Source organism: Hippoglossus hippoglossus, chromosome 8, assembly GCF_009819705.1.
Source record: "Hippoglossus hippoglossus isolate fHipHip1 chromosome 8, fHipHip1.pri, whole genome shotgun sequence".
Classification (NCBI taxonomy): Eukaryota; Metazoa; Chordata; class Actinopteri; order Pleuronectiformes; family Pleuronectidae; genus Hippoglossus; species Hippoglossus hippoglossus.
The window spans coordinates 15463368-15477594 of record NC_047158.1 but is presented as its reverse complement, the minus strand read 5'-3'; the positions used below and the strand labels follow the sequence as shown (position 1 = coordinate 15477594).

The window sequence follows — 14227 nt, the reverse complement described above, 5'->3', positions numbered from 1 at the left end:
GTATAAAGAAATACATGTTTCACTTTAACAAAATATATACTTGACCAAAGAGAAAAACGGTGCACGAAATCTTAGTTTGTTAGTCGCTAACATATGTGTTGTTATGACATATTCATCAGCCAAGCAAGTATATTTGGAGGTTGAAAGTTTATTATTAACCCATTGACTTGACTGCCCTTGAACGCAGCTTGAAGCGAGTCGGTTGCTAAGTGACAGTGCGTAAACTGAGACTTCGTCCACGGGCTAAAACGTGTTGTTTAGTCCTAAATAGATTTCATAGGAGATTTCAGCTGTCACCGGTGGGTAGTTTGTTTGATATTGTTTATGAAGGCTAATAACATTACATTGAGTAGATAATGAGGGAATATTCATTTTTCTGTGAACTATCCCTTGATAGTTGGGATAGTGATAAAACTAAGCTCCTAATATATGTATATAATATATAACAAAATATGATTTATTCGGTTTATTTTAGCCGAGAGCTCAGTGAAGTAAAGCGACCCAACCAACTGTAGCATGAGCTGGCAGTGTGGTGCAGCTCAGCCCATTTTGATGGATGAGGAGCTTGTGCAGAAGGCAGTTGATGAGCAAACTCCTCGAGATCAAGGTGGGAGAATTGCCAGGGCGGAGGGAATACACCTCAATGAAGTCCTCACTATACGTCTGGACTTCAAACGTAAGAAAAGACCTTATAAAAATATCAATCAGTGTATGAAAGTGAATTGTGCTTAGGTATGTGAGATGTCCTCTGTTCACAGACATCCTGAAGATTGACAACTTATGGGACTTCACATCCTTGACCAGGCTTTATCTAAACAACAACTTCATAGAGAGGATTGAGGGCCTGGACCATCTGGTGAATCTGACATGGCTCAGTAAGATGAAGCTTCTTTATTTGCATTGTTTATGTAATGGTTCAAATAGGGACAAACACATATAGAGTCCAGTAACTATACCAAGAATAACCAACATCATTCTGAATGTGTCTTTTAGATCTGTCGTTCAACAGAATAGAAAGAATTGAGGGTCTGGAGTCTCTGCGGAAGCTTGAATTACTGAATTTGTCCAACAACAGAATCTCTGTCATTGAAAACATGGATGAACTTGACAATCTCTCTCATTTCTTCATCTCAAACAACCTCCTTGAACAACTGGATAATGTAAAAAAAAAAACGTCCCTTTATAAATCCATCACATATATAAAATGCATATGCATTAGTATTGCAATTAGGCTGCTGTGTAACATTTGTGTATGTTCATGTAACATATACCATAATGTAATTCTAATTCATTTTAAAGGTGCTCTCCCTCAGGAAATTCAAGAAACTGTTCGACCTCAACCTATCTGGAAATCCTCTCTCAAAGGAGGATGGATACAGTTACTTCATTGCTGCCTTCTTTCCAAACTTGACGTGCCTAGACTTCAGGTTACTTAGTGAGGAGAAAGTAAGTCTAAACAAAGATACAGTTGTAATCTACTGTACTCATATAGGTCTGTTTGGAAAATTGTCATCATAGGTATTTGTAACGTTCCATGTTGATATTGTATTAAAAAAAACATGTGTCTGTGCAGAAAAAGGAAGCATCTATCAAACACTACCTAGCCGTTGAGAAAATGAGACAAGAAGAGCTGCAGAAGCAACAAGCCGATGATGCTGAGCAAAGCCGGAAAGCAGAACTCCAATTACACACAGTAACCTAAAGCTCTTGTTTGTAATGCAGTCATTGTCCACTGAGCTCTGAAGCCTGCAAATGCACAGACAGTGTGACAGGTCAGTTCTTTTTTCCCAACAGGATGCCTTTGTGGAGTTCCTCAATGGATCCAATCTGTTTAAGAGCATGTTTAAAGATGACCCAGAAGCGGAGACACTACGTTGTGTGACAGGAGTGGCTCATCTGCTTCAAACATATCCTTTGATTCTTGGCTTTCTCATCCATGTGGGTGTATTAACGACATGTTAATCTGGGAAATCAGTCCTTAAATTCCTTGACCCAACGCTTACATTTGAGCAGCAAATGGGGGAACTGTGTGAGCAGTTATTTGAAATAGGCTTGGCAGAGCATAAACGAAGAGAGGCAGAGGTAAACTCCTTCCTCAGCGGTCGCACAAAGCTTGTGACAGACTACCAGAAGAAAGCATCACAGGTTTTGGCAGAATTTGAGCAGCAACACCAAGAGGTGAGCTGGGCCCATATATAATGTTTCTAAAGGCGCTGTGTAATGCTTAGAACATTTAAATAGATAATAACTCATTAACTCTGCTTTTAGTAGATAAACATTTCTTATGTTCATGACACAAGTGAATTTCTCTGGTTTGGAATCTATAAAGTTGATCTTTATTTTACGCCTTTCTAGAGGATGGTGGAGTTCAGGCAGTTATCAGACCCAGACAAGCTGCAGGTCAAGATCAGCCACTGCAACGATGCAATCAACCAGCTCTCAGACAGCCTAATGTCACTGGAGCTTAAGCTCAACAGCCAGTTAGAGGTGAGTGCGTGTGTGAGGTTTTTTTATTTGTGTTTTTGTAAGCTGATTATTATAATTATTATAGATGCTATAGATTTAGATTAAATACATTTGCAAGTCAAAAACTCTTTTCTTTCATTTCAGGACATCATCAAAGAGTTGGACATCAACATCTCAGACATGGTTGGCAGCTTCACTGAAACTGTGCAGGGGATATATCCTTTTCATTTGTTTTTTGCATAATTTGCAATAACGTTGAGTCAGTAAATTAAGTGTTTATTATATTTATATGAGAGACAATATCAAGCTACACCTTAATACAATTCCAGATTGATGCACCAACGCATAATGGAAAAATCCAACTCTATCTGTCTTACCCTCATTTGTGAACAAGATCTTAAGAAACCACCTTCGCTTTCTCTTCATCCAATTTGACCTGGATTCAATTTAAATTGAGTCCCATTGTCAATTATTAAGTCCTGTCTAAATGATACCTTTAACACAACCATACATTTGCCCAATTTCGAGATCTGGAGGATACTTATCATCAGAATGTGCGAGATATTGCTTTGGCAACTCTGGAGAAAGTGGCCTCGGACAGCGTGGGAGAGGACATGTCAGGTGACGTTAGATGGGTAAGTGTTGTCTCTTTTGTACCAAACTGGCTAAATGATTATATTATAGTCACTGTAGACTGCTATAGCCTCATAGTAAAAGCACTGATTACAGCATATTACTGTCTGCACACTGCCATGTTGACTCTCCAGTGTTATCCTGCAGCCACCACTCTTAAGACCTGTTTTTTGTTCTCACTTCATCTTATATATATATCAGAATTATAATCTAATGTGAACACTGATGACAGAGATTAATCCCAATTGGTCAGATGATGTGAAGACATTACCAGTCATTACCAGTGTCAGTGCCCTCACCCTCTTTTACCTGTGTTCTCTCTCTGTAGCTGTTTACAGACAAAAACATGGTGATGGACGCACTGGCCACCGGCCACGATAACCACCTGCTGAAGATCAGTGACAGAGAGACTCAGTGTGTTACACGTGTCGAGGCCTGGAAAGTGTCCCTGGTTAAAGGGGTAGGGAGCTGGAATTACCTTACAGCGAGCAGCCCAGTTCAAATTTTCATAATTGACAAACCTCTCCTTCGCATCTCACTGTCTTGTTATTGTTTGCTTGTTTTCTTTATGGCTTATTACAGATTCAAGACAAAGAACTTAAGCGGAACCACAAGTGCATCGCAGACACCCTCAAGTATATGGACCATTTGCGGGAGCAGCTGGACGAGTTCCAGTGGCCAGATCTTTGAGGCAAACAATCATTTCATTCACATACTTGTTATTAAAATGGAACCGGACATTCTCAAAGCCTTGTGGGACAAATGTCATATAACAAATGTCACTGTGTTCAAGTAAAAATATGAATCTGTTGTTTTATGTATTTATTCCATACATTCCATTTGTTCCCTGTTTGTTGGTCGGTTGGTTATTAACCAATAACAGAATAATTTCATCTGTTCATCCAGTCTCTTTCCACCTGATTTGAGACAATAAAGACATTTTAATGACCAATATTCTGCTTCAGCTCTTTCCTTGTTCCCCAGATGAGCAAATACATGTATCTGGGTTTACTGTGGTGAACATAACTCATAAATATTGCAAGACAAACAACAAAGAGTGTCGATCAAAAAGAAAATATATGGGACGAAATGAAAACCATGTGGTTGAGTGCGGGGATGCAGTAGAGGGGGGGATATGTATATTTAGTTTATTTTAAGAGAGGCAGACTAATTACCTGCCAAGGAGGTTATGTTTTCATCCCTGTTTATTGATCGGCTGGATAACGCAAAACCTACAGGCTGGATTATCACAAAACTTTTTTTTCATTAATTATGTGTCTTGATGTAAAATAATTTGATTATTGTGAGCAAGAGGGCACAGTTCATTATATCATAGTACACTGAGCAAGAAAGAACACAGATAATTGTAAACCTTGGTAGGATTAAAGTACATTTTGATTTAAGTGTTATCGAATACTATTTTATTATCTTAGAAAAACTAACATAATGGAGATAGTATAAGTTTGTTTTGAGTTGTTATTTAACTCAATAGAATAAATAATATAATCATATAACAGCCCGATCCACACTCCACACCAGCTGGTGGCGGTGATGCACCAAATCGTTGTTTACCCTCGTCACATTACACAAGAAGAAGCAGTAAACCGAGAGAAGACGAAGAAGAAGACGCGCTCCGCTCCAGAAGAGAGAAAACCCCACAAACTGAGCGAAGTCTCCCCCCCCCCCACTGCTCGATGTGACACCTCCAGACCCTCCTCTCCCCCGCTGCGGCTCAGTCGAAGAGTTCATGACGGTTTCGGACAGCGACTCTCTCGCGCTCATCATGCCCGTCCCAGCGGAGTGCCGCAGCTCCACCGAGCCGGCCCGCTCATCCTCGGCGTCGCTTGTCCCCGCCGCCCCGATCAACACCCACCAGCCGGGGGTGGCCACCTCGCTGCTGTACAGCGGCTCGCAGTTCCGGGGCTACCAGAAGAGCAAAGGCAACTCCTACGACGTGGAGGTCGTTCTGCAGGTACATTCCCGCCTCGTCCTCATGTCGATGGGATTGTTGTTCTACCAATGAAGTCGACATATTTGTAGCCTTAGTTGCTACATGACTAACTTAGCAGACGTTAGCTCCCTTAGCTCGTTTCGCTGACCCACATTTCTGCTGTGGTATTTCATTTTGAATTTGGACCAAATGTTGACAATTAACTTTCTCGTCAACTACTTTTGTTACACACACACACAGAGAGACAGACACACACACACACACACACACACACACACAGAACCCAAACATGTTAGCATTTTGTGCCACTACCTGCTCCAACGGGTGAAATGAGTCTTCACTCCACCCATTCTCACACCATTCTGTTTACACTGTATTTATTGTTTCTATTCCTTTTTTATAGGTTTTTCATATTTCCTTGCATCACTAAGGATTGCATGTTTACTTGCTGCTGTAACACTGCACATGTCCCCATTGTGGGATTAAATAAGGATTCTCTTATTTTATAAACAGAAGACATAACGCCTGCATGCTTGCACTGATACATATTGATTTTGTCTGTTCACACCAGTCTACTGACATGTACACGTCCTGCTAAAGAAGGAGGAGAAGAATCTTGTGCATTGGTGATTTCAGGCCAGTTACTGTAGGTGTTCCCTGTTTGTCTTTTTGCAGCATGTGACCGTGGAGGACTCGTACTTGTGTGGCTACCTGAAGATAAAGGGTCTAACTGAGGTGAGATGTGAAACTAGGTCAGATGTTACGAGGCTGACCTTTTTATTCTGTCAAAGACCGAGCTCGGACTGGGTTCACTGTTCCAGCAAGTGGAGACCGGTCCCCGCTTGTTTGATGCGGACTGAACTGGGACAAAGATTAAAGGCCGGCAAATACGTGTGTAGACTAGTCTTTTTTCTTATTTTCTTTTCTTGTGTCGACCGCATACGCTTTTCATTATGCAACATGTGGAGGAGAGAGGGTCAGCAGGGTTCAGGGGTGAATTTTGGCTGAGGCAGAGTGGAGTGAAAGATGAGTAGCCTGGTTGTGAGAATTTAAATCCAATAGAACAAATCATTTCCCACATGTCTGACGTACTAAATCAAAAGAGTTCCATAACAATTACTGTAATCTTTTCTGCTGATGCATCGTAAATTGCCTGCTGCACAACACACAGTTTTTTTTGTGGTCTCTTAAAAAAGTCTGAAATTCAACTTGGTCTTAAATATGCTGAGGTAGGTCTTAATCATGTTAACGTTAATTTAATATAACTCCTCCATCATTAAAATTCCATGCCTAGTTTGGAACTTATCTGTGTTGCAGCTCTTTGTCAACGATACAGATATTATCGCGCTGTAATCAAACTATTACCAAGACCAATGTGGGACTGATAACTGTCTGCCAACACAGTTTATCAGCAGTTCACTGGGCTTGGCTGTGGGATAGTCTACAGAGACCTACTGCCCTGGCTGTAGTTTGTGAGATAACGTGGTGTTTCAAGGGTTATTCTCTACTTCACCTTATCTTCAATAATGGGGATGTTTAGGAACAGCTTATTCCTTCAGAACTGTCTTGACATAGGTCTAAAATTTGACTCATTATGGTCCTAAAACGTCTTAGATTTTACTTATTGAAACCTGCAGAAACCATAAGCTGTAGATCTTTCTCTGCAGTTTGAAAACAAATACAATCGGCACTCGTGTAGAAATGTTTCACTGCATTGTTCTTCCCGTCCTAACCTTTGTTTCTCTGTGTGACAGGAGTATCCCACTCTCACAACATTTTTTGCTGGAGAAATTATAAGTCAAAAGAGGCCTTTTTTAACCAGGAAGTGGGACGCAGATGAGGATGTGGACAGAAAGCACTGGGTATGCTGTGTTGAGTTTTTATTTGTGATCAATGACTAATACAGCTTCAGAAACTGGCTTTTCTCAAAATGTTTTTATGTCTTCTTAACTAGGGCAAGTTTCCACCTTTTTACAAATATGCCAAAAGCTTCAACTCGGACGACTTTGATTATGAAGCACTGGACAACAGTGATTATGTCTTCATGAGGTGGAAGGTTAGTAGGTGATGTTACTCTCACGTCTCCCCTGTCTCTCTCGTGTTGGTGCTAAACTCTGACCTCCGCTCGTCTTGTCCTGCACCGTCAGGAGCAGTTTCTGGTTCCAGACCATACTATCAAAGACATCAGTGGTGCCTCCTTCGCAGGCTTCTACTACATCTGCTTTCAGAAGTCCACAGCTACTATCGAGGGCTACTATTACCATAGGAGCTCTGAATGGTAACTACTTCGCCTCCTTGTGGCCCTGCTGCAGAATTCCAAGCTAAATTCAATGGTTTAAACAGAACTGTTAATATTTCTTATGTTAATATTGCTCTCTTTTTTATCTTGCGCCTGCAGGTACCAGTCTCTTATCTTAAACCATGTTCGAGAGCACAGCGTGCCCATTTATGAATTTCGGTGACAAAAAAAAACTCAGGTGTTTAGCATGAAGTAAAGGACAGTTCACACTGCCCTGTGCTTAAATGGGATGGGAACGACGGAGAGCTTATGATGCCATGAATAGGGGTGACCTGTTTCCTCACAGCAGGGGAAGTGAAGGCAGACAGTCTTCTGATGGAGTGAAGGAAAGATGGTGCAGCGAGACAGAAGACCTGAAGGCCAAAGACGGTTCTCACAGCTGCTGTAGAACTTGATGTTTGTCCCGTATTTCATTTTTAATTTCTTTCTCTGGACTGTTTTTATTTTCAATTTTGTGCAGCGGTTTTCTGTGCGCTCTCACAGAATCTGTCTCCCTGTAGCTGGACAGCAAAACGGTTCCAGTTTTGCTTTCGCGGAGACATTATGAGCATAATCTGCCTTTTAGTTAAGAGTCACATGAGAGTAAAGGTGTCAGAGGAGTTTTGCTCAGTAAGCTCTTTTTTTCTTTTAGAGTTTTTCAACAAAAGCAATGATGAGCAGTGATCTACTTTTGTCTGTGAGACTAAGTCATGGTCTGATGATCAGGGAGGAAATGAACTAGAACTCGAAATGATCACCAATAACTAATAATTTCCAAGCTGCTGGGTTTTTCAAAGATCCTCTAATCAACACTGTCTCCACAAACAGCTAATGGCTACACGCTGAATTTTCGCTATGCAAAACTCACTAATGGAAGTTTTTTTTAATTATTTTACGTCTATGCGCCGTTGGCAGCCAGTGGGTGGAGACATTCTGTTTTCAGGTTGTTCCTCCATTCTTCTGGGCTCAATATCTCAAGAATACCTCGAGAGAATCCTTTCAAATTTGCAACATATAATTAGATTTTGGTGGATCAAGGTCACGGTGGCCTCACGGTGGCGACAAAAAAAAGGTTTGTCGCCTCGTGAACAGGATATCTCAAGTCTGCCTTTAGGAAATTTCCAATTTTGACCAGTTGGACTTAAAGATGTTAGATTTCAGTGGTGACCTCATATGTCTGGAAGAGAAATATACGTAGACTGAAACTGCACTGGTTGGCGGAGGCATACAACCACAAAGCGGTATTTTTAGTTTTATTTTCAAGAGTGAGATATTTATTTTTTTAATCAAGAGGAAAAGTGTATATGAAAGTTAAGTGGTGGAATCAATAAGGAGGCTTATGGGTATCTTAGCTCAGATGCTGAGTTGTGTTTTCAGGATTTTGGTCATGTGAAAGATGGAGCAGGGAGACCTAATGGCACACGTGCAGTTTGACTGAATCACTGTCACATGTATTGTAGTTCATGTGTGGCTGTACTGGTTTATTTTACTACATTTGTCTGGTTTGGAAAATGTCTCAAAATAGGAGATTCAAGTAACGCATGTCTACGATGTGCGACTGCTCTACTCACCAGGGAATGTGATGTAAAGAAGCACCTCGTGTGGCTCGGGCGCCGTGGAAGAGGTGACGGAGACAGAACAAAACCCACTGCCTTACAATTTTAAAGTTTTGTAAAGTTGCAACACATGAGCTTGAGGTTATACGGTTGGTGATGTTTTATTTAAAGAAATCAGAGTATATTTCTGCGAGAGAAATTAAAGCTTTGGATCTGCAGTCTACTGAGAAGTGTTGCTGTCGGTCATGTGCCGGAGAGTGCATGTCCTCTGCCTGCCTGTGTGTTGCTCGTAGCCTTTCAGCCGGCCTGCTGGCCCGCAGCATGACACAAGGACTTGAGGGGTTGTCGTGGGGGAAACTCTTGACACTATATGTTTTTTTAAAAACCCAAGTAAGTGGATTGACCACTTCACAGTCTGAATGACTTCAAAATAATTTGCTTGCTTTTTTTTTAATTAATCAACTAAATCAAAATGTGCAATGTAAAGAAACGTGTTTGTTTGAGAGTGTGTCTGTAAAAGTCAGATGATGTATGATAAATCTGCTATGAATGTATCGTATGAGATGGAATAAAGAGAAATATTTATACTTTATTGCTTTTACATCAGTCGGTCAGATCATTGAGATGGAAGCGGACACTAGATGTCAGTAGTGGACCACGAAAGTCATTTCTCGTGTCAGGGAATCAAACCAATCTGTCCTATGTTCACACCTCTGAATATTTGGCAGCAGCACAGTAAGGTGTGCCTCACCTCATATTGTCTCTGAGCTGCTGAAGAGTGAATCGACTACAATGCTGATGGTGTGGGAAAATACATTTTTTTGCTGCCACACAGTAAGGATGCAGTGCACTCACCTTTTGACTTAAAACCCCTTTGTGCACATACTTATTAATGGAGGAGGTGATCCACACCCTACAGGCTGCAGGTTGTCACCATTCCCTTATCAGGTTAAATTTATTTGTTGAATGTTTTCATAACCCTTAAAAACAGGTTTGTACTCTTCAGAAAATCAATGACGGCCTTTGTTACTTGCATGGTTACACGCAGGCTTAGGACATTTCTTGAGAATATCAAAATGAGTCAATGGTCAATAAATTTGGCTCGTGTTTGGCGCACATGCAGCCGCTGATGATTCCTGCCTGGAGATGAGGTAACATTTTCTCAAATCAGGAAAGAAAAAGAAAGAAAAAATGAGGGAAACAACTTCCTTGTGTGCCTTTAACAATGCTGCCTGTCTCCAGGATGAAGACACCCACTGTCTGCAGGTCTGATGCTTTCTACTTTCAATTCGTTGTATCATCTATGCACTTTGGCTGTGATTTAAAAGATTACATTCATTTTATTGTTATTTCAGCATTTGATGCAGCCAATGGAGAACGAGACACATTCACAGAATCCCAAAAAGGCAAATCAATGAAACTAAGATTATAATAGTAGTTGTGATTTATTCTCTTCTAGTATTTTACTAAGTATTACAAATAAAATAAAATAAAGGATGAGCATACATCCCCTTTATTTTGTGACTTTTATTCTTTATTACTAAGTAGCCTGTGCCAACTTCAAAAAGGGGGAAAAAATCTTCATCTACCTCTGGTGTGAAATAAAAACATAATTCCAAGCACTTAGGTGTGTTTTTATTTAGTGTAGTAGAATGAGCCTCTTGTTTTTCTTCATATATTTATTCTTTTTCCATAAACTGCTTTGTCTTTTGTCTCTTTCAATTAATTATACTCTTGTTTTTTTCAATCATCTTACTGTCTGTTAGAGCTCGAGTTTGGTTTTTATTTTACAGAATAAACAAAGCAGAGAAGATGTGTTACAGTTGACGTTATCTAAATTCAAGTTCTATATATTTGGTTGTATTTCATTTTATACAGTGAAGCTCATCTCATGTAGTAATCATGTTATAACAAGGAGATTATTCTCATTCTATTTGTTTTGTGAGAGGAAAAAATGGGATCATAACTAAAGAATGTTTCCTTCAGCAAAGAACGTGACCATTTTTGTTTCTGCCCCACTCACCTGTTTGAGACAATAAGGCTTTCTGAGCAGGTCTCTCAGTTCTGGTGCAATTCTGGAGTTTCCTACGAGTGACGGAGGTCAGAGGTTTTGTTTCTGCCTCTGACTCACACAGGGCAGCCACGCCCGCGCCCCTGTGGAGAATATAAACCCGCCATCACTGCCTCAGTCTCAAACCAGGTCGAGGCACAGAGGCTACACCTGCAGCTCAGAGTCAAAACAGTGATCCTCTTCACCCTGCGTCCTGGTTCTGTCGTCGGACCATGGAGGCCCAGCGGTATCCCATGAGTGTGCGTTTCACCGGAGTGTTGCACAAGGAGAAGAGCAAAGTAAGCGCACACGGAGTCATCCATCATTCTGTTACCATCACGAACATCAGTGTGATCAATCTGCATTCTCCTGTTTCCAGATGTACATCACCTCCGTGCTGTGGTCGGACCAGAGCGACATCGTTGTTTACAGAACTTTTCGGGAGTTCAAGCAATTCCACGTGAGTATTAAACGCGCGTAAAAATCTAAATCGTGCGTAAAACTGGCTGTTTTGTTTTAACCCGCTCTGTTCCTTTCATAAAATTACAGAAAAAAATGAAGAAGGCCTTCCCAGCAGCAAGTAAATTGAAAAAATCTGAGAGAATCATCCCACAGTTTCGAGGTAAGCGTGCGTAATTCCCAGCTGCAGTTTGGTTACATCATGCGCCATCGAGGCTGTTGCGCATTGTGACTCCGTGCGTCCTGCTTCCTTTAGACAAGAAGACGAAGCGGGTCGGTCCCAAGAAATCCCTCTTGCGCCTCAAACTCTTGCATAAATACTGCAACGAGCTTCTGAGCTGCGACCCGCGGGTCACTCAGTCTGGAGACCTCATCCAGTTCTTCCAGCCCAAAGACCAGGACCTGCAGCCGGACTTCTCTAAGAACAGGTACGCTAAACATGTAGGATATTTTTTTTTAAGTTTAGTGGGGGGGGGGATGCCAGATGAGATTTCTTACCTCTCTGGGCTTCCTCTTCCACATCTCAGCAAACTCAGGGTGTCACCCAGATTGCAACTCGTGTATCACTTCTAAAGAATGGCAGATTTGTCTTAAATAGTACAGGATTGTTGTCGCTAAGGGTGTGAAAGTGTTGAAAAATGCACAAAAAACAATAACAAGTTGTCACAAACAGACTTGAAAATTCATTTTCAGATTAGTCCTGCAAACATGGGCGTGTGGAAAAAAAGCTGCAACCATCGCCACAGACCAAGCAAACAGCCCATTCCTGTTTAGCACAGTCACTGCACTAGTATTATAAAAGAGTCGACCAGGATCTATCCACCTTTCAAACTGCACAGAAAAATAACGTCAGAAGAATAAAATCAGGCCCATGCATAACATCTCTTCATTTTTTCTGACGTGTGTTTACCTGCAAACTAACCGGCAGCTCTTCTCCTCAGCATCATCATCATGCCATCGGAAAATGAACTCAACGGCGACACAGGCCACCTCCAAGGCGGCAACGTAACCCAGCCGTTTGTCACAGAGACGTACAGATGTGTGGCCTCATACGAGACCAAAGACACCAAGAACAAACCTTTCAAAGTGGCCGTGGATGAAAAAGTGGACGTACTGATAAAGGATAAAGCAGGTGAGCAGAGAAACGTCAGTCAGTTGATGATTAAGAGTAACAGGCCCAGACGCTCGCTGGCATCAGTATAATGTGCAATTCTGGTGGTTCAGGGTGGTGGCTCGTGGAGAACGAGGACAAACGGATGGCCTGGTTCCCTGCCCCCTATTTGGAGACGCTGGATGACGATGAAGATGAAGATGAAACAGATGGGACTCCTGAAAGAGGTACATGCATAGATACAGGTCCTGTTGTGCTCGTTCTCAAGACACCACGAACACCTTGGCTTTCAAGTCTGTCAACAGGACACTAAAGTTCTTTTTTTTATCACTCTCAGGAACGCTGTGCACTGCAATCAAGAGCTACAAGGCCACCAAAGACGATGAGCTGACTGTGAACATCGGTACAATGGTGGAGGTCCTGCAGAAGTCTGACAACGGCTGGTGGCTCATCAGGTGTTTATTAAATCAGGCCTTTTTTTTTTATTAGAGATGGATTCAGTTAACAGTCTTTACTGGGGATGGTGGGACAGTGACTTCTTCTCAAAATGCCAGAAAGGTCGGATGGTTGAAGATGAATAGGGTGAATTCAGGAAAACACTGAATTGAACGGCAGCATAATGTTAATCTTAAATGAGTTAAAGGAGAAGGGATAATGTGCATCAGACTCTGAGCTCATGTTTTCCTCCTGAAGTCCTGATGCCTGTAAATACGGGTATCTTGATTTTAAAAAGTCCAGATTTGAAATCCTGCCCGTCTCTTTCTTTCCTTTAACAGATACAATGGTAAAGCAGGTTACATCCCCGCCATGTACCTGCAGCCCTACAGCCACCCTCACATCCGCATGCCAGGAGACCAGCAAAACCGTCGCTCCTCCTCTGTGCTACCAGCATCCTCCTCCTCCTCGATGCTGGAACAGTCCCACCAGCAAAACCGTCGCTCCTCCTCTGTGCTACCGGCATCCTCCTCCTCCTTGATGCTGGAACAGTCCCACCAGCTCAGCCTCTCTTCAGGTAACCTTCTGAAGCTTCCACCCACCAGGTCCTCATCCTCCCTTTCGCTCCAACCAGACACGATTCAGAGGTCTCGCTCTCTCGACATCGTGTCTGAGCCACCTCCTGCTCAGCCAGCCCCGAGTACCTCTGCCACCAACGTTGCCACAGCAACCGCCCCTGCAAAACACTCTCCTCCGCCCACCATCATGGTGCAAATGGCCGGAGGGGAGGAGGAGCGTGGCAGGAGCCTGAGGGCAGAGAGCGATGCAAGCTTTGTGAGCAGCAGCAGCAGCAGTGAATTCAGCTGCAGCGACGACCTCAGTTCCTCCTCAGCAAGCTTGTCCCTCAACCTGAGCCAGAGCGCCACTGAAGAGCGGCTGCGCCACAGCCGTACGCCTCCACCCGGGAACGGCCTCAGCCCAACATACGGCACAGAGGGGAAAATGCTCCCCAGTGTCTCTGATCCCAACCTTTACAAGGGGAACTCCATGCCCAAGGTGCCGCCCAGGCCGCAGCCTCGGGAGATCCTCACCCGCTGCACCACCATCACCCGCAAGAACGCCGGCAGAGGCCTGTCACCCACACAAACTGAGATACTGAGCCAGTGAACTTTTACTATCAAGGAACCTCATCTGTTCTGTAGATGTTGAGTTTTGTTTAATTTTATTCTCATACACATTGACATTCTGCTGCATTTATCAAAACAAGGGGGTTGTGTACACTAACTGG

General features: G+C 42.5%; 3 protein-coding genes across 4 annotated transcripts; all 3 read left to right on the top strand.

Annotated features, from left to right (window-relative positions):
- The first annotated feature begins 208 nt into the window (after nt 1–208).
- Nucleotides 209–3965, top strand: drc3 (dynein regulatory complex subunit 3). The gene is made up of 13 exons (XM_034592988.1): nt 209–299; nt 476–676; nt 759–875; nt 994–1160; nt 1300–1446; nt 1574–1693; nt 1795–1907; nt 2004–2178; nt 2356–2487; nt 2611–2681; nt 2978–3101; nt 3428–3559; nt 3682–3965. Exons 2-13 carry the CDS (start codon nt 517–519, stop codon nt 3787–3789), a joined length of 1566 nt encoding a protein of 521 aa, XP_034448879.1. The 5' UTR covers nt 209–299; nt 476–516; the 3' UTR covers nt 3790–3965.
- A 680-nt stretch (nt 3966–4645) lies between these two features.
- Nucleotides 4646–9485, top strand: gid4 (GID complex subunit 4 homolog). The gene is made up of 6 exons (XM_034593735.1): nt 4646–5071; nt 5726–5785; nt 6805–6912; nt 7005–7106; nt 7198–7328; nt 7449–9485. Exons 1-6 carry the CDS (start codon nt 4847–4849, stop codon nt 7510–7512), a joined length of 690 nt encoding a protein of 229 aa, XP_034449626.1. The 5' UTR covers nt 4646–4846; the 3' UTR covers nt 7513–9485.
- A 1578-nt stretch (nt 9486–11063) lies between these two features.
- On the top strand, nt 11064–14213 carry LOC117766514 (NADPH oxidase organizer 1-like). Of its 2 annotated transcripts, none has more exons than XM_034593598.1 (8): nt 11064–11233; nt 11314–11394; nt 11484–11556; nt 11650–11821; nt 12335–12525; nt 12618–12731; nt 12842–12962; nt 13284–14213. In XM_034593598.1, exons 1-8 carry the CDS (start codon nt 11168–11170, stop codon nt 14104–14106), a joined length of 1641 nt encoding a protein of 546 aa, XP_034449489.1. In that variant the 5' UTR covers nt 11064–11167; the 3' UTR covers nt 14107–14213. The 2 variants fall into 2 exon arrangements, with proteins under 2 accessions (XP_034449489.1, XP_034449490.1); XM_034593599.1 differs by having other exon boundaries at nt 11196–11233; nt 11314–11398.
- Nucleotides 14214–14227: the final 14 nt, after the last annotated feature.